Source organism: Rissa tridactyla, chromosome 2 (assembly GCF_028500815.1).
Source record: "Rissa tridactyla isolate bRisTri1 chromosome 2, bRisTri1.patW.cur.20221130, whole genome shotgun sequence".
Lineage (NCBI taxonomy): Eukaryota > Metazoa > Chordata > Aves > Charadriiformes > Laridae > Rissa > Rissa tridactyla.
In genome coordinates, this window is record NC_071467.1 from 24,997,671 (window position 1) to 25,024,259 (window position 26,589).

Sequence of the window (26,589 nt, forward strand, 5' to 3'; positions counted from 1 at the left end):
AAACCGAAGAGGGCTCAACAGAGACCTATGAAGACTGCATCCACGTGACTTGTGCAGAGAGCTTGAGGGATCTGGCCTTATTTAGTTTGTTGAAGAGGAAGGTGTCCGTCTACTTGCAGCTTACAATTACTTCTTGTAGGTCATTACAAAGGTGATTGAGCTAAACCCTTTTGATAGTGCCAGATGATATAACAATGAACAATGGCCACCACCTGTTTGGGTGATTCAGGTTGGACATAAGGAAAATTTTTCTCTAGAGGGATAGTACAGCAGTGGAACAGGTAGTCCAGAGAGGCTGTGGACTCTCCATTGAAGCTTTCTGAGACTCAGCTAGACAAAACCATAAACTGACCCCATCCACAGCTTGTGGACATTCCACTTTGAAGGAGGCTACAGAAGATGACTTCCAGAGATCCTGTCCAACCAGCATTTGAAAGCTTTCGTGTTTCCAACATATAGACAGCAGCTCACGGTCAGACTGACAGTCTATGCAGCCCAATATGCTGTCTGAAGCAATAGATACCTAAGTCAAAGGATAGAGACAGGACAAGCCTGAAATACCACTTTCCCAGAACACACTCTCAGCTTCCATCATTCTGTGGATCATCAATTTAAACAGGTTAAAATGATTCATACAGTTAGATCATAAGCTAAAAACCACTTAAGTCATATAAAATGTTTGTGCAGTTTTAGGGTGTTTGTTCAGTTCAAACTGAAAACCTTGCTTAAAATCCACATTCTTAAATTGAAGGAATTAACAAGAATTTTTGCTTGGGCAGTGGAAAGCACTTACACTATAGTAAGATTTCAAAAATATATGTATGTAGAAGTATATACAAAAGAATAAGATAATTTAGTCATCCCTCAGCTGATGGATGCTTGACAAATGGGTGAATTCATACAAGCTATAAGCAACGTGAACCAGTATGAACTGTACTCTGGCCCTTGGGGAGGAGGGAAATTAATCTACCCTGACTCTGGCCATCTTAAAATTAGGTGTCTAGTCTGTCAAGTCATCCAGGCTCCCTGCATAGTCAAGGAAAATACAGACACTTCCATAAATTTGTGTCAAAGCTGTGAGTAATCACTGTCTAGAAGTATGTGTCTCTTTCCCTTGATCATAAGGTCAGATGTACAGCCTGGATTAGATGCTTTCTTTCTAAATGTTAAATTAAGTGAAATAGATACCAAACATAATACACAACACAGTCTACAGGTTTTACATAGTCTGTCATCATAAAGACTGAAATGCCCTCAAGGCCAAAAAAAGCACAGAACTGCAGTACTATATTGATGCATTTTTAGAGAAATAATGTTTGTAGACATTATTCAATAATACGGGGTAAATTCACCACTGGCATCAGCAGTTCCACTCACCTAAAACTAATGGAGTTTGTCTGCTTCCAGACACAATAGTAACGTTTCTTTACCAAGATACATATTTTTGAAAAAAGGTAACTAGGAATGTACATTAAGGTTTTCCTTTCACATTTCCCAAAAGTGAGTTATGACATTAAACACTCTGGAGGTTTTAGTTTGTTTTCCCAAGCAAGGGAAGCCTTGGCAAGAGTACTTTCTGGTCTGTCAGTTCCTCTCCACTTTATATGTGCTCCCAACTCTGGTAATTTATGAGCTTGTTAGCCCAGTAACAATCAAATTTCACAAACAATAAACAAGCAAAGCTATGAACTTATTATAACCTGGTGGAAACATGGAAGCTTCGTAGAAGATACTGATCTTTACAGAGCACACAGAATCAAAGAACTCACTATTGAAAAAAGTCCATAGGAAAATAGGCTGCAACATTTCTTCACTCTATTTTATTTTAGCTTGTCTTACAAGCTGATTATAAATTGTCTTGTACACTTGTTTGTTTACCTAGCTAGGGAGATGATACTCTAACTGAAAAATCTGGATAATCAAAGAGACTATGCAAGACAAAGCTTGCTTTTACTATTGAAAAAGGAGCCTGGTCTCATGTTAAGAGCTTCCCGTTCGTAGAAAGGACCCCTACCTCTACCTCCTCTCCCCAAAAACCAAACTGCGCCCCAAAAGAACTTTCATTGCTTTCATGAGCTTTGGCTTCGAGGGCAGTGCAACATTTTCTATACCTGATGCATTATTCAGTGTTCCCAGGACCAGTGGGAGTGTCACTGCTGAGAACTAGAAGACAGAAGTACAAACTGTTCATAATTAAACCTTACCACAACTTACTTCTGCAAGTACTTTTGTCTGGATTTAATATGAACCCTGGGTGGCATCTACAGTAATAGGAGTCCTCAGTGTTAACACACTCATGTTGGCAACCTTGGTTATCCAAAGCACAGTAGTCTACAACTGAAAAAGAAAAAGACCAACATGTACAATTAGAAAAACAAAATTAGAACTATTATGCATAGAGATTATGGCACTAGTTACAAACAGCAGCTATAAAAAAAGGAAAAGCTGACATAAGTTATGTCCTGAAGAGCCTTTCTGCAAAAAGTAGTGCGCATTCAATACCAGTTGGTACACCAGATTTTATATGAGTCCCAGATCACTTCTCCTACCCTTTGAATGTTTAAATGCTCGGATAATCAGGAGCCTTCTCAACATGTTTTCTCAGATCTGGAAACCACGCCTCAGTCAGTAACTCTGTCCAGATGTTCACACTGTAGACCAGGGCATAGCAAAGTTTGTTTGATTTAGTTCTGTCTTCTGTCTATGCAGTTCCAGTCCTGGAATTGCTCTACTTTTCCTTAGTTCCCTCTCAGCTGTAGCCTGAGTATGTAGGAGACCCATGGCAGTAACTTCTACTGTCACAGTACAGTCATTCCCTCTAACGTGCTCCAGATTCATCCTGTACAAAGCAGCTGCAGCTAAGAAGCCTAAGAGCTTCAGGCTGATACTCACCACTGATATTTTGCTTATATAATGCCTTTTGTATGAGAGAAATAAAACACCATAGCTAGTCCAGTCACTTATTTCATAAGTCCAGCCATCTATTACACAAACCCATATTTACAAGATTGATTGACAAAGGTAATAAGGTAATACTTTAGAGTTTATTCAGTCAAGCCCATTCAAAAGTGCTAAAGTGAAATGATTTGGTTTTTTATTTCTTTGCAGGTTAAGAAGTTTCTTCACAAAAAAAGTCTTAGAATAAATTAAAGATAAATCACAAAGCAGGTGCTCTGTCCCCAAAGAGTGGCCAGGCCCACATTAGGCAAGTTTAGCTGATTCTGTCTGAAGAAGACAGTAATGTGCTTCGCTTCACACAGACATTTAAGGAGACAGCTTCCCCTTTTTTGCCAAATAAGTAATTTTTTTATTACTTTATACTGCTGAGCCTCCCAAATTGCTTTAAGAGACAGTAAATCATTTTAATGAAATTGGTTCCTTCGATAGCCCTGCCTTTGCAAATCGTGTGTATACTCAGGTGTGCTAAGATATTTAGTCAAGGTTGTCTAGTCAGGAAAAAGAAGAATCCGTTCAGTTACTTTGAAAGAGCTTCTTTTAACCCTTCAGAATATTTGTGTCGAATCAAGTCAAATTAGACTACTTACTGGCTACTATGTGAGACCATGTTCCTGGCAAGCACCTTTCTGTTTCCAGACTGAATAGCTTTACATAAAAACGTATTTACTGAGTATTTATTTCAAGGATATAATGTGTCATACAATTAGTCAGCTTTCCTCTTAAATTAATTCTAACCACATGCATATTTTCAAGTGTTTCAAAAGACACATTAAGAAATAACTAGGCCAAAGAATATATATTTTTTTTCTATCTAGCATACCTGGGAAACAGCCCATACGGATTGCTCCATAAAGTCACCTCCTCCTCTGCCTTAACCTCTCCTTTAAACCCTAACAAAATGCATTTCTACCATAACACCTGCAACTGCCCAACTAATAATTATAAAGCTGAGAATAGAATAGAATAGAATAGAATAGAATAGAATAGAATAGAATAGAATAGAACAGAACAGAACAGAACAGGACTAGACTATTTCAGTTGGAAAGGACATACAATAGTCATCTAGTCCAACAGCCTTACCGCTTCAGGGCTGACCAAAAGTTAAAGCATGTTGTTAAGGGCATTGTCCAAACGCCTCTTAAACACTGACAGGCTTGGGGCATCGACCGCCTCTCAAGGAGGCCTGTTTCAGTGTTTGACCACCCTCTTGGTAAAGAAATGCTTCCTAATGTCCAGTCTAAACCTCTCCTGGTGCAGCTTTGAACCATTCCCACGTGTCCTGTCACTGGATCCCAGGGAGAAGAGATCAGCACCTCCCTCTCCACTTCCCCTCCTCAGGAAGCTGTAGAGAGCAATAACATCACCCTTCAGCCTCCTTTTCTCCAAACTAGACAAGCCCCAAGACCTTAGCTGCTCCTCACGGGACATTCCTTCCAGCCCTTTCACGAGCTTTGCTGTTTGAGAGACAACTGAATATGTCTCAGAATGCTTTATTACCAAAATCTGAGCAACTACGATCCTAAGCACTTTCAGATGACAATCTCTTGAGGGAGGAACTGTGCCTTCTTATGTCTATGCAGCTGCTAATGTGCTGTGGACGGAAAGGAAAAAAACCCAACGAAATAACTAATTTTTCCACATTTGCTTTTTTCCATTTACAGTCATTCTGGAGACCTCTTACTCACAGAAGTAGGTCTGTTGGCCTGTAAGAATAATGAGCATATCAATTTAAATAATGCCTTTCCACTAACAGAGTTAAGAAGTGAGAACATTCACTTGACAGTTGCTTTTGGAGATAAGTATCATTGCCTTTTCCCAATAATTTTTGCACACAAATTGCCCTAATTCCAGGCAGGCTTAGTCTTGCAACTGGCACTAGTAATTGACCTACAAATTCGTATCACTTTTAGTATCATGTTTCATTTCTGTGGTACTTGCTTAGAAGGGAAACTTTTCAGCAGTATTCCAGTCAGCAAGTAGGCAAGTTGTCCATGGAGTTAAATCTTCCTGAAAAAACTGAGAAAAATTATAAATCTATGTTTCTTATATTGAAGTACTGTAATCCTTTAGTTGGTATGCAGAAAATATATACAATTTGTAAAAGAGCAAAGCACAATAATATTTCTCTATTTTTTTTAAGTTTTATTATTTTCATATTTCTGTACTGAGTCACAAGATATAGACTGGAATGTGAAAAATTAGATATCTCACTGTTTTAAATGTTAGCCCATGCCTATGTCAATAAGAAACTTTTCTAAAGGATGAATTAATGACCTTTTTAGTGAGCAAGCAATTAATTCAGTTGTTATCTCCTGATGTTGGTTCCACCCTGTTTTTCTTGCCTGGAATTAGTTGGTTAAGTGATTAGAGCCATCTTTAATTCCAGTTACCAGTTCTGCACTCCAGGTGCTTACATTGCCTCTCTGAACTGTGGACACCATGGGTCATCTTTCTCTTGTATTGTTGTTTTACTCCTGTGATGTTTATATAGGTTTTTCAGGCTTAGGAGAACAAAGGAAGTTCAGGAGAAGGGTAGAAGAAAAGGGTAGGAAGAAAAGGTGACAGAATAAGTAAAGGCATAAGGAGGATGAAAAAGAACATGGGGAAAGAGCAGAGAAGACTTATGGAAGACTCATAAGAACCTAGAAAGCAGCCAAAAAAATGTAGCGGTGCCAGGATGCAAAGAGGTGCCAGCAGCCAAACCACTGCCAGGAGAAGAGGTCCCAAGCCCAACAGCTGCAGCAATACAGAGACAGCGTAGCTCCAGAGCCAGGAAAGAGAGGACAGCACGTCCAGCAACACCAAGCAAGTGGAGAGACTGAATGTCCAGCAGCGTGATGGAGAAAGAATGGCTCATTATCACTAAACTTTAACTGATGGCGTATTTTTTTTCATGTGAAAGGAGGGCAGTTAACATAGAAAGCTGTTTAAAAAGGCAAAGTGATAGTGTTCTGCCAGCCATACTTATCACTGAGCAGTTTCAAATACTGTTTAGTCTACAAATTTGTTCATAAACTGTGTGTTGCAAACACTCAGAGAGGTTAGCAATTCAGTGGTCACTTTTAATGGATACGTTGTGAGCTGCTGGTTGTGAGATTTTATTTAATTATTACCATTCAAGTAACTCGCTGACACATGTGTCAACGAAGCAATTATTATTGCCTTTGATCCTTAACCAGAGAAATTAGTGCATCAGAAAAGAGGAAGAAAACTTAATAAAACGGCCTGTGAAATGAGTTTTCTGCACTTTCTCATTTACTTTTGCTGGAGTTAAAATTTTAGAAGTCTTCGATATCTTAGAGAGAAACCTTTGGCTCTTTGAGAGAACCACAATGTGTATGTCCTACTGAAATTCTCTCTTCGTTCTCTGGATGAAGAGGAGAGAGTAACCTTAATGAAGTCACTGCTTTTTGTGAAATTGTAATTGTGCTTAGTGGTCTCTGGTATCCTGCTCATTTGATAATAAATAATTCACAGAAAAGAATGGTTAACTAACTTAAGAGTAATGAAAACTAAGTTATCACTACTGATTCAGTACTATACATAGTCTCCTTTAAAAGATTTTCCATCAAGGATAATTATCCATTGGTAATCACATCCCAGAAGCTGTACATTCTTGGTAGTAGCATACTCCTCAAAAATCTCAAATTGTTCAAATATAAAAAGGCAAATTCTGGAGACTGGCAGTTAATAGGATTTGCAGACAAATTATTAACAAAACCACAAATTACCCAGACAATCTTTTCCTGTTCAGGAAATGTGGAGAGGCTATGTTCTGCATGGGTAAAACATAATTAATAAACATTGAACTATTCATGTGCATCAGTAAGAAATTAAAAAGTTAAATGGTCAAATAACGCAAAAGAAAATTGAAAAATAGAAGTTCCAATAATGTGCTTTAAAACCGTAATTGATACTGCTAATTCCTGCAGTGGTATGAATAGCAGGAGTTCATGCTTTTTTGCTAAACTAGGAAATCAAGAGGAGAGGAAAGACAGCTATAAAATGCAAGATATCATAACGAACCCATGCATGAACTGTATTTTGAAAATAATTGAGACTATGAAAGCTTCAAATGTCATCAATAGAGCTTATTAATAGGCCTGTGTCTCTCCATGCCAAACAGGGTCAGTGAGGAGGTAGAAGAAAAATGTTAAATATGTACCATGCCTCCAAATAGCACTCTTCAGACTTTGCAGAGAAATTATTAACAGGCATAAAACTAGTGCCACTGAGAAATTTAATAAATGGCATAGAAATATTTTGAAGCTTTTAATAAGAAAAATAGACTTTGTATTTATTATAGAGGCTAATATTATGTTTGACATACAAAGAATTTCACCAAAATTTATTTTTATCCCTATGATGCGATGGTAGCTACCTTCCTGGTAAGAGTATCTTGTGCTGTAAAGGACCCTTCAACTAATACAGAGAAAATAGTTAACAACAGCTGATGATACTAAGAATGAATATTTTGCATTAGAATATATGGTAGGAAAGAACTGGGGATGAAAGAACCTATCAACATGAGTAATGAATTTTCTGTCTCAGAATATACTCAAATCAATAGCAGAGAAATATATGCTTTATCCTAACATAGGTAAAGGTCATGACGATTAGCTAAGGTTATTGGATGAACTTCTGTGGAGTGTTAGATGTTGAAACTTGGGCCAGAACACACAGGCCTTCTTGCCTAAATAGCCATGATTAGCTGCGTTTTCAAAACAAGTCAACTTCAGAAAGCAGGTTCTTAAAATCATAGAATCATAGAATGTGTTGGGTTGGAAGGGACCTTTAAAGGTCATCTAGTATAACCCCCCTGCAGTAAGCAGGGACGAAAATGGTATATTAGCTGCCAATTTATGCTGAGGATAAATTACGTGGAGAAATTTGAATGCTCCTACAAGTAAGGGAAACATTTCTGAAGAGTAAGTACAGAGTAAGTGTTCTTCAAAACTGCATGTTGTCCTAGATCTAAAAGACCTCCAAACCTCATTTGTAAGTTCCATGTGAAACTACATGCAGAAAGTTCAGTTCCATAAACTGTCATCTATTTTGCATCTCAAAATAGGATTATCCTGCAAGGTAATAGCTCCGTAAAGGTAATAAGAGACAGATTATATTATGTTAGAATTGTTTAAGATGGCAAGAAAGAGTAAGCTGTTGGACAAAAGCATTGTGGCAGCCTGTGGCAGATTTGGGGCCAAAGATTCACTTCCATGGGATTTCAGCATGTGTTTGAAATTAAGCATGCATTTAAGTGCATGCCTGAAGAGAATACCTAACAAATAAGGCAATTTTTTTTTCAAGGACTCATTAGGGGTTTTTTGTGGTGGATACCCGAAGACAGTATTTTCCCAAAATGCAGCACAGGATGAAAAGTTTACGAGAAGGCTAATAGGCTAGTGAAAAAGATTATCCTAAAAGTATTTACTGTGTATAAATGGGGAAGAACAGTCAGATACTTATATGGTAATAGAGAGGGAAGGATGTTTTGTGTTAAAAAATTATTATACTGTATTTCCACACTCACTCTTTTGAGTTGCAATTCTTAGAGCTGATGTTTGCTTCTTTACTGCCCATAGCGAAAATAAAAGGCACACAGTGGATGGGTTCTTAAGGAGGGCTAAACTTTCCTTAAAGTCATCTTCCCAAAAGGAATTTGAAATCTCCCCCAGCATGACCAGAAAACCAAGTGAGAAATGGCAAAAAATTGTCCACTTTCAAGTTTTCCATGTATAAATTCTGTCTGAAGAGGAGCTACCGAGTTTGTCTGGCTTTGTTTGCTTTTTAATGGCCACATATATCATGCCACTACCGTGCTGGCCACTTAGTGGATCCAGAATAAAACATCTGGTGTGTTGTTTCAAAACAGCAATGTTACTTTCTGTGTGAAATTAGTCAGAACAATTTTCCCAAGTCACCATTATCAGTAAAGGCCTACAAACACGCCAATATGTATTCTTCCTTATCTGCTGCTCATATAGAAGAAGAGAACTTCCCATCCTTGTCTATGGCTAAACTGGATATTAATTCACATTAAATTTCCCTTTGGTTCTGTCAAGAGATAAATGCAAATTGCTAAACTCATACTCACCGACACAATTCTTTCCATTTGCATCGAGCTCATACCCTTCATAACACTGACAGACGTAAGACCCAGGTGTGTTCACACAAATCTGCTCACAGGCGTGTTTCTCCACAGCACAAAGGTCCTGAGCTACAAAACATAATTGCATGAATATGAAATCCTTGGACCTTCTATAATGCATGGGTACACTACAGATCAAAAATAAATTTCAGGAAGTAATGAACAGCTCTTTAGAGCTGTTTTGTGCCTTTTTTTTTTTTTTTTGCATAACGCTCCCAGATAAATGATGATGAGGTTGGAAAGGGGAAGAAAAGGAAAACACAACACCAGAAGACTTGGGGACATTTCATTTCTGAGTTTTTTTTCAGTTTTGTGCAAAATACCATAGCAAGTTACCCCTCCCCAGCAAAAGATCTCGTTAGAAAAATTACTATGACAAATTATGTCAGTTCAGCACGTGGCCCGATGAAGCACAATGGACTTTCCTTTCAATAGACTAAGGCTTTCTGAGAACCCCAGATTTCCCCAGTGAAATCTCTGGAAAGCAGAGTACTTTGCATTTGCTCAGGATCAGGCCCAAAGACTGCTCAACACATAATGATTGTTTACAGTTATAAAAAAAGCTTTTGGGTCATGTTTGAGGAAACTAGCCAAGCAAATATGAATTTTCTTTTATAGCTGTCTGCTTCATATCAAGTGGCATGATGAACAGTATAAACAGTCGTTTAACTCTCTTATTCCAGTATAAACACCCACAAATAGATAATTTTCCAGCTTGTTTCAGCTACATTTCCTCTTTTGTACTACTTTGTGTATTAATGTAAGATTTGAACATCTCTAGAGAAGAACGGAAGAGATTAAGTTAAACAAACAAATGCAGTGTAATGAGTAAAGAATAGCCATTATCTGACACAAGCACCCTTCTCTAGAAAAGTTAGACCAGAGTATGTGAAAGGAGCATCCTTTGTATGGATGCAAAACCATCTTAATAAAATAAATGTAAGAATATTTCAAATTAAATACAAGAACTTCTTTTCCCCTAGTTTTGTTCTGGAAGTTAGACAAGTTACTTTTTCTTTTTTTCCACATAGAAAGCAACAAATCACAAGTATGGCAGATTTTCTTCCTTCAATGCAAGGAAATACTTTTTTTAGAAATAATGTTATAGTGAAACGTATCAAGGAACAAAACTATCTTCTATTCAAAAGAAAAATGCACCCTTTTCCAGCCTAAAGCAAAGTTGTCAATTCGCTGCTGATTGAAGCCATTTGGTTAAGGGCTTTTAAGAACTGAATACTGATAAGATGTATTCTTATAACATAAAAAAAAGGGAACAGAAGACCGAAAAAAAGGGTATAACTTTAGGTACAGAAGAATGAAAAGAAAGTATAACTTAAGGTACATACCAGTCATTTTTTTTGCAGTGTTTAATTTAGAAAGTGTTAAAATATGTATGTAAGGAATTTGTTGATGAGCTGACAAATATATACAAACCTTGGATAAATACATCTGTTTTATGTTGTATTGATGTATTGCACTAAACATAAACATGATGAAGATTTATTTTACTTCAGTGTCTACTGAGGAACATGTTGTCTCTGTGTACTTGCGGACAATCAGCCGCCAATGAAGGTAACTAAAATGGTTACAGATTATGGGTTTTTCTATCGCCATGCTTCCCCTTACCTCCAGAAACAAGCTGTCCAGTTTGTCCAGGCATGGTCCCCTTTCCTCATGAATTCTGTTATTTCTCTGGGGAGTTTTCAGACATAATGGTCTGACCTCGTCTAGACTGTTACCGTATCATCTCCCTCCTTCACCAATGACTTGCACCATCCTAGCACATTTAAGGCCAGTTTGACGGCTCTCAATATTAGATTTCCAGTGCTAATTGCTAAAATTAGTTTATAGTTTGGTGATGTTGAAAAAAGTCCATTAGAAGTAGGCTACAAACACATTGAATGACTCATTTCCATTTCATATTTAGCAAACTGCAATCTAGTATCATCTAACTGATGATCAAAGCAAGTACAGAGTCAAGCAAATCATGTGTGACAGGTACGTGGGGAAAACTAATATGACTGTGTCATAGCTAAAAAAAGTAAAGCAATGCAGCAATGGATATCCAAAAATGGTAGAGAGGGAATATTGAGGTCTACTGTACATGGGTCACCAGTAGGAAAACTACTCACAATTCCAAAACTCTCTTGGAAATTAATCTGTAATTTGAAGCAGTGCAGTACCTAAAAGCTGAACTAGTGGCTGATAAAAACAATGGAAATTTAACACAATAAAAAAGAAGACACGATAAAGAAAGAATTTTTCATACTTGTAATTAAAATTTTTTTAATTGACTCACAAAAAAATTCAATTGTCAAAATTGATGTTAGAGGTGAGGATGGGGAAAATGTGTGAGAGGAAATTAAAAAAAAGAGAAATTTTGAATTTCAAATAACTTCCAGAAAATTGAAAGCAAAAGAATGCTTTCTTAAAAATTCTTTAAGAAAATTAATAGCATGAGGAGGGTTTAAAGGAAAGGTTTAAAGGATACGAAAGGTTTAAATGAGAAGCATTTTAAGAGGGACACAATAAAAAGAATAGGTTAGAGAATATTATTGAAATGTGATTACATAGCTGGAGCTGTCACTTGGGATTCTGACCACGCTCCTTCTGAAGAGCTATAGCAAATATGCAGGAGCAGAGAAAATAAGCCATGTGAAAAATTGTTCCTTTCACTATTCTTGTCTTGGCTTAGCTGCTAAACCAAAAAATAATTAGGAAATATTCCATATTGGATTGAATTTTCATCTTCTTGGGCAAACAAAAGCACAAATAAAGTGTTAAATTTGTTCCATTTAACACAAAACATTCCCCTATAATTCACACACATGCATATGACAAACGTATACATTTGGTGAAGGATGCTGGTGAGAAGGTCTAGAAAACAGATTCCTAAAAGTAACTCATCCCATAGCTCGACAGCATAGGAGGTGAACAGCTCAAAAGGAGTTTCCCACTGTAGGCCACACAGCAGCGAGAATGCCCGTTTCACTTCGGTGCTGACATTCTTTTGTTCCCATTCCTATTTACTGTGGCTCTGACTGAAACCATGTGTCCCACTGCACATGTAAGGACTTTAATCCCCAAGCTGTAGAGTTGTCTAAAATACTGACATACTCCTGCTGTTTTGGTGGTCATTAAGTATTTGATATAAAATACAACGCTAAGCAAGAGAGACTAAAAACCCTCTAATTGAACCTGATTGTTTTACAGCACTCTCCTCAAATGTGGAATATGTGAGTTCAAACACAAGGATAGGATCTGAGCCTGCGTTCTTCACCTTAATTCTAAATCATCAATTTTAAGGGTACATCCTATACTTTCACCATGACTGTTTCCTCCAGCTTTTTGAAAATACGTTTTCCAAAATTTTTCTTCTGGCTAAAATCAGTTTGGCAAATTTCAATTGAATCCGTGCACTGTCACAAGATAAGAAACCGAATTTTTAGCAAGCATGTTTTCCACAAGTAATTAAAAATAATATTACATAATTTCTTTAAAATAATGGTGGAATCAGAAATAAATTTGGCATACCCACCTAATGCAGTCTGCTGTTAATTACTAGGAAGCAAGTTAAAATGGACAAAGAAATACTGCTTACAGAGATCACAATTAAATGAAATACAGTTTGTTATTATAAACCATAAAGCCAATTACTTAAAAAGTCAACCCTTTTAAAGAAGGAAATGAGAGTATAAGCAAGACTTTTGAAACTATTTTTGAATGATTGCAAACCCCTATACTTCAAGCAGCAGTTAGGAAGAGCTTTTCAGAACAGCAAGTTATTTCACAGTTCTCTCGTACGGGGTTTAATGCACCTTTCTGTACTATTTAGTACTGGTTGCTATCTAGACAAGTTACTAAAGCAGCTGGATTCACTTCATGTGAGATTTTTCTTTGTTGCTTCACTGCTGAACTTAGTACACCAATAAAATTTGAACGCAATTTTATGTAGTTACAGTGTGCCTCTGCAGTGCTGTGTATAAAAATGAGCTTGATGTATTTCAGAAAGGCTTATAAGAACTTCATTTACAGAAAACAAGAAAAAGAATTACAACTTCACCTTTTCAGACTCTTTCTGACGATTACCATTCATTATATACTGAGCTCAGTCCTTCTTCATGAGCCCAATAAAAAGGGTATGTGATGTTAAGCACTATTTGGGAGCATGAAAGAGAAAAGTTAAGACAACATACTGCTGCAAGTTCTGTGGTCAGCATTCAGAATGTATCCTTGTTTACATCTGCATACGTAGGAGCCAGGGGTGTTTATGCAGAAGTGATCACAGCGATGCTCAACTATACTGCACATATGGGGCACTGAAAGAAAAAAAGTAAAGCGTTATTAACTGCTGGTCTCACTTACTTGTGGTCACAACTTAAAAAAAAAAAAGATGTATAAAATTTTACTGAAATAATTTAGAAATTTCAAATTAATTGTTGACAATAAAGACAAAAATGGAAGCTAAAGCCTGCCAAACTGCAAAAAATTCCTTAACAAACTATTTATTCCTAAAAAAAGTAGGAATTCAGATATTTTCTGTCTGGTTGACATTAGTGGCATGTTTTTGGACATGAAATTACATGTGGAATGGAGATATAAACAAAACAATATATACAATACAGTATCTGGAAACACTAATTACTTGGTGGCCCCACGAAGACAATGAAACAAACCCACCACATTCAAATTTAGAAAATAAATGGAATTCAAGTACAAACTGTTCTAGGGGACATTCAGTTTCTTGAATGAGGAAAATCAACACACAGCACAATACTAAAGAAGAATGACTAGAAAACAGCTTGATGAAGAATCTTGCTTCCTTAGTTATTACTGTTGAGGAACATACAAGCAATACATGACGACACTGAGGTCACGCATCTCCAAGATCGGGTCGGGGCAATCCCAAGCACCAATATAGGCTGGGCAGTGACTGGCTTGAGAGCAACCCTGAAGAAAAGGACTTGGGGGTGCTGGTGGATGAGAGGCTCAACATGAGCCGTCAGTGTGCACTAGCAGCCCAGAAAGCCAATCGTATCCTGGGCTGCATCAGGAGAAGCGTGGCCAGCAGGTCCAGGGAGGTGACTCTCCCCCTCTACTCCACTCTCGTGGGACCCCACCTGGAGTACTGCATCCAATTCTGGAGCCCCTACTACAAGAGAGATATGGACATGCTGGAATGTGTCCAGAGAAGGGCCACGAGGATGACCAGAGGGCTGGAACACCTCTCTTATGAGGACAGACTGAGAGAGTTGGGGTTGTTCAGTCTGGAGAAAAGAAGGCTCCGAGGAGACCTTATAGTGGCCTACCAGTATCTTAAGGGGGCCTACAAGAAAGCTGGTGAGGGACTTTTTAGGATGTCGGGTAATGGTAGGACTAGAGGGAATGGATTAAAACTAGAGATGGGACGATTCAGACTGGACGTTAGGAAGAAGTTCTTCACCATGAGGGTGGTGAGACACTGGAACAGGTTGCCCAGAGAGGTGGTGGAAGCCCCATCCCTGGAAGTTTTTAAGGCCAGGCTGGATGGGGCTCTGAGCAACCTGATCTAGTGGGAGGTGTCCCTGCCCATGGCAGGGGGGTTGGAACTAGATGATCTTTAAGGTCCCTTCCAACCCTAACAATTCTATGATTCTATGATTCTAAGAGTCAGTAAGTGGGAGTTGAGCTGAGCTACACTCCAGAGTATAGGTCTTTCTAAGTCTATTTTTAATCTTTAAATATCGTAATTTACGTCTCTAATAGTAAATAGAAAAATGCAACAGACTGAGACAGTAAGAAAGAAAAAGAATAGTGGGCCCATTCTGTCAAATTCATTGCTGAACTATTTTTCTCCAGATCAGTAATTGGGAATTAAGAAATCTCCTTGATGTTTTCTTTCCAATGCAGCATTGCTTGTATGTAATTTCTACAATACATAGGTGAATTACTTCTCAGAGAATGTTGTATGGAAAATAATATATTTTGCTCAACAACAATTAGAGATTTATGTGCTCCTTATTGTCCTAGGTCGACAAAGCTCAAAACTTATGGGATAGATATTAACAGTAATCTTCTAGCAGCCACAACAGAAGCCTGATAAATAGCTTAACAAGTGGTATGTGTGGTACTTGTGGAAAAAAAAAATGGTTTTGAGATACATAATACATATCTGGTCTTTGGAATGGTTACCAGAATTATGTATTTATTACTAATATACAAACCACCACAATACCCAAATCTCTTAATCAGCTTTTTGGATCTCATGATTTTCTGCCATAATAAAACTTCTCAAGTACTTGTATTTATGTGAATACAGACCTGCTTGGACTTCTTGTCTTTCCTTCTTTCTGTCATTCTGGAAATGAAGTTTATGACCTCTGATACTTTCTAAAAAGAAGTTTTCTCCTGGCTATATTTCACTAGCTTTCAACATCAGGTATAGCTTGTTATGACCAAAGAAGAACTTTCAAATACGACAAAGGAAAAATATAACCATTTCAGCAGTTTAAGCATCAGAAAATCTTACCATATACTAATGCTACAGAATGTGAATCTATAGAACGCTACTCCGAAAACAGTCAGTCCTCCCATATCAAAAGAACATAAGGTTGCAAAACAGAGTACTAAAAAAAGAAAAAAGCAGCATTCAATGATAGGTGCTCCAATAACTCAGTCCCTTCTGAGAATATATTGTTACCATCTGTTACCGATCTTCTGATATACTATCACATAAAATTTTTCCCAAAGTGTCTCTGTTGCACCCATTTCAAAGCATCAGGGGTACTCTGGTCATAAGTCAAATTTCTGTGGTGAAGGAGGCTGCTGTCTGTATGATTTCTACAACCTCATTTGTTGCAGGAGGTGTTTGGTGGACACAGCCAGGGACTGAAGTAATAGAAAGAGTGATCTGATAGTTAAGGAATTTGAATGTGAACCTTGTGAATTAGATTTTATCTCTTTGTCACAGGGTCCTTATTTGATTGTGGGCAAGCCAATATCGTAATCTTTAAGCAACGTCCACACTGCATGTGTTCAGCTAGAGACACCTGAATCTGGATTTGCAAGAAAGCAGGGCTCTCAGCTGCAAGCAAAGGCTGTAGAGCTGTGACTGGTATGTTATATTAGTTTAAAAATGCTAAATGTCCCAGAAAATCACATCTGGAATTGCACTGAATCAAATATTTAAAGTTAGTGTGCGATCTTGACAGTCTTAAACCTGTTTCTGTGCATCCATTCCTCCAATGTAAAATGAGGATGACACCACCATCTACTTTACAGGAGAATAATACTTATATTTGTTCCTGACTGCTCCATCCCAACTTCTGTCTTTCTCACTCTTCTATTCAATCTGCACCTCCTTCCCTGGATTCTGTCCCTGTTTTTCAACTCTCGCCTCACTCATGCCTCTGATTTTCCAGGATACTGTTTGATTCTCTTTTACCTTGCTGACTGGTAATAAAAAGAGGCCCCAAGGATTCCTTGGCTTCAACTGCTGTTTCTGACACCCCCAATTCTTTAGCATCCAGAAGCAGCAACTGTAGGGAAAGTCTGACTTAGCAGAGGATGGAGCACAGCCAGTTTACTGAGGGATGGGATGCCATCCAGAGGGACAGGCTCGAGAAGTGGGCCCCTATGTACATCATGAGGTTCAACAAAGGACAAGTGCAGGGTCCTGCACCTGGCTCAGGGCAACCCCCAGTACCAGCACAGGCTGGGGGATGAAGGGATTGAGAGCAGCCCTGCTGAGAGGACTTGGGGATACTGGTGGATGAAAAGCTGGACATGAGCTGGCAATGTGCACTCGCAGCCCAGAAAGCCAACCATATCCTGGGCTGCATCAAAAGAACTGTGACCAGCATGTCCAGGGAGGTGATTCTACCCCTCTAGTCTGTTCTGGTGAGACCCCACCTGGAGTACTGTGTAATCCAGCTCTGGAATCCTCAGCACAGGAAAGACATGGACCTGTTGGAGCAGGTCCAGAGGAGGGCCACAGAAATTATCGGAGGGATGAACACCTCTTCTACGAGGACAGGCTGAGAGTGTTGGGGTTGTTCAGCCTGGAGAAGAGAAGGTTCTGGGGAGACCTTATTGTGGCCTTCCAGTACTTAACGGGGACTTACAGGAAAGATGGGACAAACTTTTTAGCACGGCCTGTTGTGATAGGACAAGGGGTAATGGTTTTAAAATAGAAGATGGAAGATTTAGACTACATATAAGGAAGAAATTTTTTACAATAAGGGTGGTGAGACACTGGAACAGGTTGCCCAGAGAGGTGGTAGATGCCCCATCCCTGGAAACATTCAAGGTCAGGTTGGACGGGGCTCTGAGCAACCTGATCTAGTGAAAGATGTCCCTGCTTATTGCAGGGGGGTTGGACTAGATGACCTTTAAAGGTTCCTTCCAACCCAAACTATTCTATGATTCTGTATGGATTCTTCTGAGAATATATCTACTAGGTAGTGGGTAATCTCTGCCACCCATGGGTGAAAGTGGTTAATTTGGTTTACTCTTTATTTTCCCAACAGAGCTTCATCACTTAGCCAGGTTTTTCTCCTATATTCACAGGGTCCATGAAGACACATTGCCACAGACATAAGGGCAATCCAGACACATGGATAGCTCAGGTGCCAAGATCTTTTACCACAGCTTGAAGCCCAGCAGACTGCACACCAAGAGACTTGACCAGACGGGTGCCTTCAGTTGCTCAAGCAAAGAAACAAGGTGTCCATATGTTCGACTCAGCTGCAATGATACTGCCTCTGGTCCACACTGGGGAGGACTTAAAAAACCTAACGACATTTCCTGGGAGGAATGTAGATGCTCTAGGAAGCAGAGGCTATGGATGTTTAGATTGCTCTCTTGAAATTCGGCAAGCTGAACGTTGCTTCACAGCCCAGACGCAATAAAATATTAAGGATCTATCTGCAATTTAGTCATTTAAGTTGAAATCTGTAAGAATCTAACAGTGCAAATTCTCTGTTGCATCTGGGCCTGGGTTTTTAAGTGCATTTTTGGATCTCACCTTCAATTCCTGACACAGCAAATGTTGTGGAGGCATTCCTGAGAAAATGAGGCAGCAGCAATCTTTGTCACCTCTATACTTGTCCATCTGCTGAGGGATGGTTTTATTGAGGATCACATGTATTTGAATTAAAAGTGAGCTATAAAACTCTAATACATTTACTGAACACTAGTCAGAAAAAAAAATTATTAAATGCTATTCGTACTGGATTTGTTTCTAAAATGCAATTAAAAAAATCCAGTAAGATGAAGCTTTGAAGCATTTGCTGTTCATTCCATTTAAACTCGCAATCCATGTTTAGTTTACTCTTTCTTGGTTTTTAAAAATGTATCTTACTACGCCAGCTAATAATATGGCAAGGAAGAAAGAGGAAAAAATCTATTATCTGATGAATGTCTGTGATGGTGTTTTTTGCTGATGCGGTTCAGCTGGAGCCCTGTTGCTCTTTGAAACAATTTTGGAAAAGACCAAGTAAGGAAAATTCTCCAGACTATCCTGACAATAAGCCTCAGTTCTTTTCTGGCAAAAGCATCCCTAGAGATGAGTGAGCATTCAATCTCACTATGCATTTTTTTCTGGACTCTGATGAAAATGCCTGAGCTTAATGCCAAATCTGGATGAAGATCTTTCATATTTATCTCAGGAAAAACTAAAAAAAAGAAATTATATTAAGTACACAAATTGGAATAAAACGAATTATGTATGCCACAATATTTGTAAAAGGTAATTTCTTATCAGGGAATTACAGATGGAAGTGATTTCTCTGTTGCAAATTATGGTCTATTAAAATATTTACTTTACTGTATGAGTGAATAATATCACTGTAATGGCTTTTTTTAACTTTCTGTATTTAAAAGGTATGGAAAAAAACACTACCATGTCTCTGTGTCTCACTTCCAGTCACAAGGCATGCACAGAGATAATTATTTGCACAGAATTAACATGTAAGTTTTGGAAGAGGATTCCAGGAACTCCCTAGAATTTTTTAAATAACCAAAATACTATTTATCAGTTTGAAGTTTCGGTACTAAGGTAGACCACATTTAAAATCTATAGATGAAACAACTTGTATAATATTCAAATTGCAGAGGGTTGTAAATTTATTGCTATTATGCAATGAATAGGAAAATCATGGTATGTGTGTTTGCCTCACTGCTTATGACCACTAGGAATTAGATCACATTTTATGGCACTTAGCAGTGGAATTAGTTTTTCCCCATATGTATGACTGCTGTTCTGAATGTTGTCTGGCCAGTCTCCCTTTTTTTCAATATATATATTCTAACAGATAAGGCTCCATGTAAAAAAAAAAAGTTTAATTATAATGCATATTTTTTTCTGTGTTTTGCTTTCATCTATGCATTCAAATCTATAGACAAAAACCTTACCACAAAGTTTAGTCTGGAAGGCAGAGGTCAGTGTTTCAATCTGACTGAAATTAGCAACCAGAAACACATGCTCTTCATGCGGTTCACTCCCAATGGACTTCAGCGTGTTCATATCCACTCTTCCCACTCCAATGGCAAAAATCAGGATACCCGAGTTACGAGCTTTAGCAGCAATCTCTGCCACTGGATCCTGAGGTCTCCCATCCGTCACTATCATGATAATTCGGGGCACATTCTGCTTCAGAGGTCGAGCTCCTTCTGACTCTGCAAATGCGATGTTCACTGCATACTGAATAGCCAGGCCAGTCATGGTGCCAGTTGCCAGGTGCATCATCCTCTTCACTGCTCTTTCAATATCCTGCTTCCTCCTGAAAGTCTTCAGCGAGAACTCTTGTTTGACTGTGCTGCCGTACTGAATCAGACCTACTCGGGTGGCATCAGGGCTGATGTCCAGAAACTGCAAGATGGTTAAAATGAACTCCTTCACTTTTTCAAAGTCATAAGGACGTACACTGCGAGAGCTGTCAATGATGAAGACAAGGTCCAAACGTTTACTGTTGCAAGTATTTTCTGGAAGGCAAAATGCAAACAAAAATACTTTACAAGAATTTAAAAATGCAAATCGGTTCAGGCTGACCTGATGTCTCAAACATGCTGTCTAAACAAACACCCCGACAAGTGCTGGGAAAATACAGGAAAAATAGGAGATGCCAGAACAAGGCTAGTTGAACAATATAAATTTGGCCTCCAGTAAATAATAAAAGCTGCCTGTTATACATGATCAGTATATATATACTTTTTAAATTTTTTTGTGTGAGATCAGTGCTCAGAAGGGCTAATGGCAGTGGAGTGGGTAGATACTTGTGCTGTACCCTGTTTTGTCAGTGCTGTTGAGATTTTGACCTCAAACCCCAGGTAGGATGAAAACCCCCTCTGAATTACGTAGTTACTATTCAAGTGGGTTGCACTGTGATGCTTTTTGTGGTAATGCCTGAGAATTTAGAAATTTAACACTCCAATGAGGCAGTGGGGTACCAGTTCTCCATTTCAAACAGGCAAAACAGAACACACAGAAATTCAGGTCAAAAGCATCTGCTAATTGCAGTGACTGATACGAGACGTGAAGGGACTGATTTTTCAGGGAACTTGGCATTAAGCAGGACTTTGCATGTAGAAAGTACAGCTCTCAATGACGTCAACTGCAGCTGTGAGTGCTCAGCACTTCTGCAAATCAAACCCCATGATTTCAAATGCATAATTAATGGCCATCTGGGAAAAGTCTCGTCTATTGGACTAGCTCAGCATCACACAGAAATTCTGTGGCTGCATCAGAGAGAAAATCCTGTTGTCTACAGTGGCACTCAACTTGGCCAAAAGACCACTCATATGCTTCCTGAAATCTTCTGTTTCAGCTATCAACAGTCTTTTTTTCCAAAAGCCTCCGAAGCAGAAATACCACAGAGTATGTCTATATCTGACAATCGCACAATCAGGCCAAGCTATCATGGATAACAGTAGAAGTGAACGCTGTCTGCCTTCTGGGCATGCTACCAGCTTTCTGGGACTCTGGGTATAGATCCTCTGGCTTCTGCTCAGCATCCTTCTTTTTGGAAAGAATATGAGACATATGCGCGAGTTGCATGATGAGAATGGATAGGGGCTGACCACTCACAGAAAGCCAGCACCTGGCAGGCTTAAGGCGAGCAGGCGGAGGTGAACCACAAGCCTTGCCACGGAAGGAAATATATGGCAAGAGATGAAAAGGACTTTAAAGAGCTTTATGGGATGCTGGTGAAGAGAAATCAACGGAGATTCAATACCTACATTACAGACCCCTCCAGATTAGGAAACTCCTGAGCCATAAAAGCATGTCAGTTGGGGGAATACCCTGTAGGTAGTGTTGTCTTGTTCTTAAACTTTTCTCTATGCATCCACTTTTGACTACTGTCACAGACAGGACACTGTCTGCTACAGCTTCAATCAGTGTGTCTGCCCATGTTCGTAAATTCCTGTGGCTATGAATAAAACTGCGAGGTAGCTAGTTGACCGTTTGTGGCAAGAATGATCATCAAACTGCAGCGGCATCCTCATTTTACTAAATTGAGATAGCCCTAATCAGTAATCTCTCCTATTGCCCAACCCAATTCAATTCCCGGTGCACTCTCACCCATCTTGTGCACTGAATGAGGCAAATGGGTGGTGGAAAAGTAGTATTTGACTGTATAATTAAAGGTCATGTCATACTGCACAAGTAGAAGTGGGCCAATCAAAGACTCAATTGGAAAAACATCTGTCTGTAGACAAGCCTTTACATGAGTTCACTTGTGACTGCTGATGAATGTGAACCATGTGCTTCTGCCAAGGCATGGGGTGAGAGAGATGCCTGTTTTCACTTGTTAACTCAGAGGCCTCTTTCACAGATTACCAAGAACATTTGTGGGCATAGAATAAAAATGCTCTTTGATGACAATATAAATGACTGCCTGGATTTATTCATGTGTAGTCTACAGTCTGGCTTTATTCATAAGCGTAGGAATATGCTCGAGTTGCTTATTCTTTCAAAATCAGAGGATGTTGAATGCAAGCCAAATTGAGCAGAAACAAAATTCCAGTTCTAATGGGATACAGATATCCTGACATATTAACTATTTTCTATCTTATTATCTTAGTGGCATATCTAATTATTAATTATTTTTACTAATATAACATGAAATATTCCAGTTGTAATACAAACTAATACAAAGAAAACGCTACAATATGATTTGTGGGAGCAGAGCAAGTGGAAAGAAAGGTAATTACGGAAAAAAGGCTAAGAATATTTCCGTATACATGACGGGCAGGACAGAGGAGGGAGAAGGGTAAAATGACTGTTATTTTATTTCCCTTAAAACAATTCAAAACTAGACCTATGGTTTTGAATCTTTTTAATCTGAATATAAAGATTTGGATCCCAGTCTGAAGAGACTGTTATGTATTTTGAAGTCAGGCATGAGTCTTGGTGGGAAAAAACCTGGACGGCATTAGTGGATAGTACTACCAGAAACAGACCACATTGTGCTAAATTACTTAAGAAAAACCTATCAGTCTGAATGTAACAGTATATTTTGAAAGTACTTTCACCCGCAAAATTCTGTCTATAGAAATACTAAACATTACCAAATTAAAATGTACTTAAATTCTGTCTTCTGACTTGGTGGGGATTTTTAATAACCTTGTAATTATTAATGTTGATTTAGGTGAGATGGGCTCAATGAAAAATAAAGTGTAACTCTCTTACTAAGCAAAACTCCAGATGGGTGGTATTTTGAGGAGTGGCAACCTGTAATGACTAACAGATCTGAACACTCATTCCCTCAGATAAATTTTCAGTGATACTTTTTTAGCGGTCACATGCTTTTGCACTTGCCCTGTAAACTATAACCTCTTCCTCCTACCAGCTCTCACATTTAAACACAGGACTTCTCACAACTTTGGCAAACATCCTCATACCCAAAAGTAATTCCTTTCCACTCTTCTTATGAAAAGTGACATACTCATTGAAAAGAGCTACTCATCCATAAACCTGTTTCTAAGTCAGCAGAGGTTTTGTATTGCCAACACAGAAGTTAAAAAACCCCTCAATGTGAGTTGTATTATCCAAAGGCAAGACAAGGACAGGCAAGCCAAAGCCAGGGAAGGGAAGAGGAAGGGGAAGGGAAGAGGAAGAGGAAGGGGAAGGGAAGACTGGACACAAGAGGAAACTTTTTCACAATGAGAACAATCAGGCATGGGAATAATCGCCCCAGGGAAGTGGTGAATTCCCCAACATTGGACACTTTTAAGATTCAGCTTGACAAGGTGCTGGGCCATCTTGTCTAGACTGTGCTTTTGCTAAGAAAGATTGGACCAGATGATCCTTGAGGTCCATTCCAACCTGATATTCTATGATTCTTAGAAGATTAAGTCAACAGTAAATATATTCTCCTCCTCCACTCAATATCCCGTTTGTCTGTAAATGACAGTTACAGTGATGCCACCTTCACAAAATTAACAGTGAAATGAAATTTCAGTTCTCCCTGGTAGAATCCAACTGGGATCCAATTACCTAGACACATAAAATAGAGCTTAAAAGAATATTTCACATTGAGCATCTTAGTTTCCTCTAAAGATGAAAATTCCATTAAATTATTTTCACTGATGCCTGAAGGTTTCCCTCTGCTTCTTTCTCAAAGCAAATCATGCTCAGTCCTGAACCCCTACTTTGGCTTTGACACACACTGCTTTGACTTAGCTCACCCACCCAGGGTCTCTGAGAGTATGTTTGTACCCTTTCAGCTTATTTCTAACTAATGCTACATTGCCTTAATATAACTAAAGCAGCGCCAGGGAGTTTTTATGGGCATTGGAACTGAATCTTCTGAGCTGCTAAATCATTAGAACAGTTCCTGGTATTGTTTGGCCTAGGACAATTAACATTTTCTCAAACAATCCTCAGGCACGATATGGGAAGTTTCATGAGCCAGGGGCCCATCCTAATAAGCAGTGTGGATGCAACCACTCTGTAAACTCAGGGTATTTAGTAGTACAGAAGCAGGCCGTCTCATACCACTGGTCTCAGTGCCAGAGAGCTACAAGCTAAGCTCAGAGGCCAGCTTGCCTGCATCCACAGTATGAAACCCACCTTCCTACTAAAACAGAGTGGCTGTATGCAAACTGCCTACTGAGGATAATCCCCGTCCCCTGTAGCCTCTAAACCATGCATGGAGATTGCCTAGGGAGTGATGATTGCTGTGGGCCAGAGACAGCTCCAGCAATTTAACAGCAACAATAATGGTGAAGTCCCAATGCCCAAGAATGTCCCCTGGCACTGTTTAATTTCTTCAGACATTTCCATTTTGGGATATTCAAACCGAACACATTCAAAGGACACAAATTTTAGACGGTAAATTTTCAAAAGTTTTTGCAAGCCAGCTCCCTTGAAAAGATTGATTGTTTAAAAATGAGTTATTTTCTATTGTTGCCCTACATCTTTATGACTCCTTAATAGTTTTTTAAAAATATGGATATTACTTGTTTGGTTATGTAGGTCTTTATCTTAATACATGAGAATGGATAAATGTTAAAGAAGGCTATTACTGTATGCAAAGCAAAAGGAGGTTAGCTCAATTTGGTAAATACTACAGCAAAGTTATGACATTGAACAAGTAATTTATAACAAGTAAATATTAGTTCCATGAAGATTTTTCTTATAGACTAAGACAATTTAAGCAAAAAGGAAGGATGAGATCAGCTAAGAAAAAATGAGATCACAGAAAAATTATTGCCTGAGCAGGCAATGCAATAATGGCAATTTTAAGACTCAATATATTGTGTTTCTTAGCTCACTCCATAGTAATGTATATACAAAAAACTACACATCCTGCGACATTGCCAGCAATAATACCAGGTTTATTTTTAGATTTTATCTTTGAGCAACAGAACAAAAGTCTTCACTCAGAATTAAATAAAAGAGGAGAAAACTATTCTCCCAGCTAGCACATTATAAAACTGCTTCCAAAATTTCTCTTCTTTCTTTGCCACTTTATTATTTCATTTTCCCTCTACCCCTCACCCTTACTTGCCTCTGTTTTCTTTGAACTTCTTTCTTTATAAATCTTGGTATAACTCCTTCTTGCCATACAATCATACAAATAAAGGATACTCAAATTTGGAATTCATTCATAAATATACCAAGAGCAAAATACTCTGATGGGAAGAAAGATATATCTATTTATTACCTACGTACACCTTCTAGGAAACTGCAGTAGCTTCATTTGCAAAGACCAAGCATGAAGTACACAGCAGTGACTGTAACATTGGTTTTGTTTGGAAAACACACTCTGTGGTTGTTGCCAACAGTAAATGAAGAATAGCAGTATTTCCAAGCACTTCTTGACTCTAATGAGACATTTTGTGCAAGTTAACTTCTCCTATTTTTTTTTAATTTTAATTCAAAGAAGAGCAAAGGATGGTATAGTGCATTTCAGATATAATCACACCTAGTTCCTGAAGTAAACATGAGAAACTGCTCAGTACCTCTTTCCTGGCACACATATGTACGGCACTCCGTTCTGCAGGTGACTCCACCTCTTACTGTCTCTGGGACATACCCTGGGTCCAAGACCTGCTCCCCTATTCCCTGGCCTCATCCCTGCTCTGCGCCGTTCCCCAAACTCATGGGCCTCTGGCCCCAACCCAAAGATTCATTATGAGTTTGGCAGCTCACCCATTCCTCCTTACAAATTTCTTCATCTGGGAACGCTCTCTAAACGCAACACAGCCTCCAGATATTTCTTTATTGCCTCTGACAAAATCTTTTCTGAACTTTCAAAATTTCTGGGAGAACTGTACAGCAGTAGGCTCTTGTCCAAAGATTTCCATTTCCTTTTATATGCAAACGCTTCATTATCAGTCACTATAGGAGGGTCCATTACCTTGTTCTCGTTTCACCTCACTATTTCTACTCCTTTCCTGTCATCCTTACAAAATATCAAGGTCATTATTAATACAAAGTCCCAAAAAAACTGACTCCTAGTATTTCTCCATTTTTTTACTGAGATTGGTGCTGTCTCTGGCATGAAGCCAGACTATGGTGTAAGGATACTCTCAAGTTTCTTAGTTCTTTTTGTATATTTCAGGTGTTCTGAGATGGAAACTGCTGGGTTTCCTGACAGGAGTGAAGCCTTCTTTCATGGTCAGGAGGACCAGGGAGTGGGCGGCTTTCCCTTGCAGGCAGGGGGAACACCTGGACAGAGGAATGAAGCATCCTGATATTCCCACGCCAGGCCCAGCAGCATCAACATCTACCCACCTCTTCCCAAGAAAAACAAATGTTACATGCTCTCAGCTGAGCGCAGCTCGCACCCATGAGAGGAGAGGAATTCATTTTCTGTGCCATGATGGAGAAGCCTCCTAGTACACACAGTTAATGCTACTTTGAATCCAGTTCCCACAGACAGCCTGGAGGCATTTACTGTGCCTGTGACTCTTGTCTTTTCCTGCACACATCTGGAAAAGAACAAATCACAACCAACACCAAAAAAAGGTGGCTGTTGCATGGAGGAAGATGA

At 38.8% G+C, this 26,589-nt stretch overlaps 1 protein-coding gene across 4 annotated transcripts in view; it reads right to left on the reverse strand.

Moving 5' to 3' along the window:
- The window catches only part of MATN2 (matrilin 2), a 78,361-nt gene that overhangs the window by 35,879 nt on the left and 15,893 nt on the right, over positions 1 to 26,589 (reverse strand). For all 4 annotated transcript variants that reach the window (XM_054190884.1, XM_054190886.1, XM_054190885.1 and 1 more), the window contains exons 3-6: positions 19,502 to 20,071; positions 13,306 to 13,428; positions 9,056 to 9,178; positions 2,215 to 2,337 (exon numbers count right to left, since the gene is read on the reverse strand). In XM_054190884.1, coding sequence (XP_054046859.1) covers positions 2,215 to 2,337; positions 9,056 to 9,178; positions 13,306 to 13,428; positions 19,502 to 20,071 — 939 coding nt within the window. The remainder of the gene's footprint in view (positions 1 to 2,214; positions 2,338 to 9,055; positions 9,179 to 13,305; positions 13,429 to 19,501; positions 20,072 to 26,589) is intronic.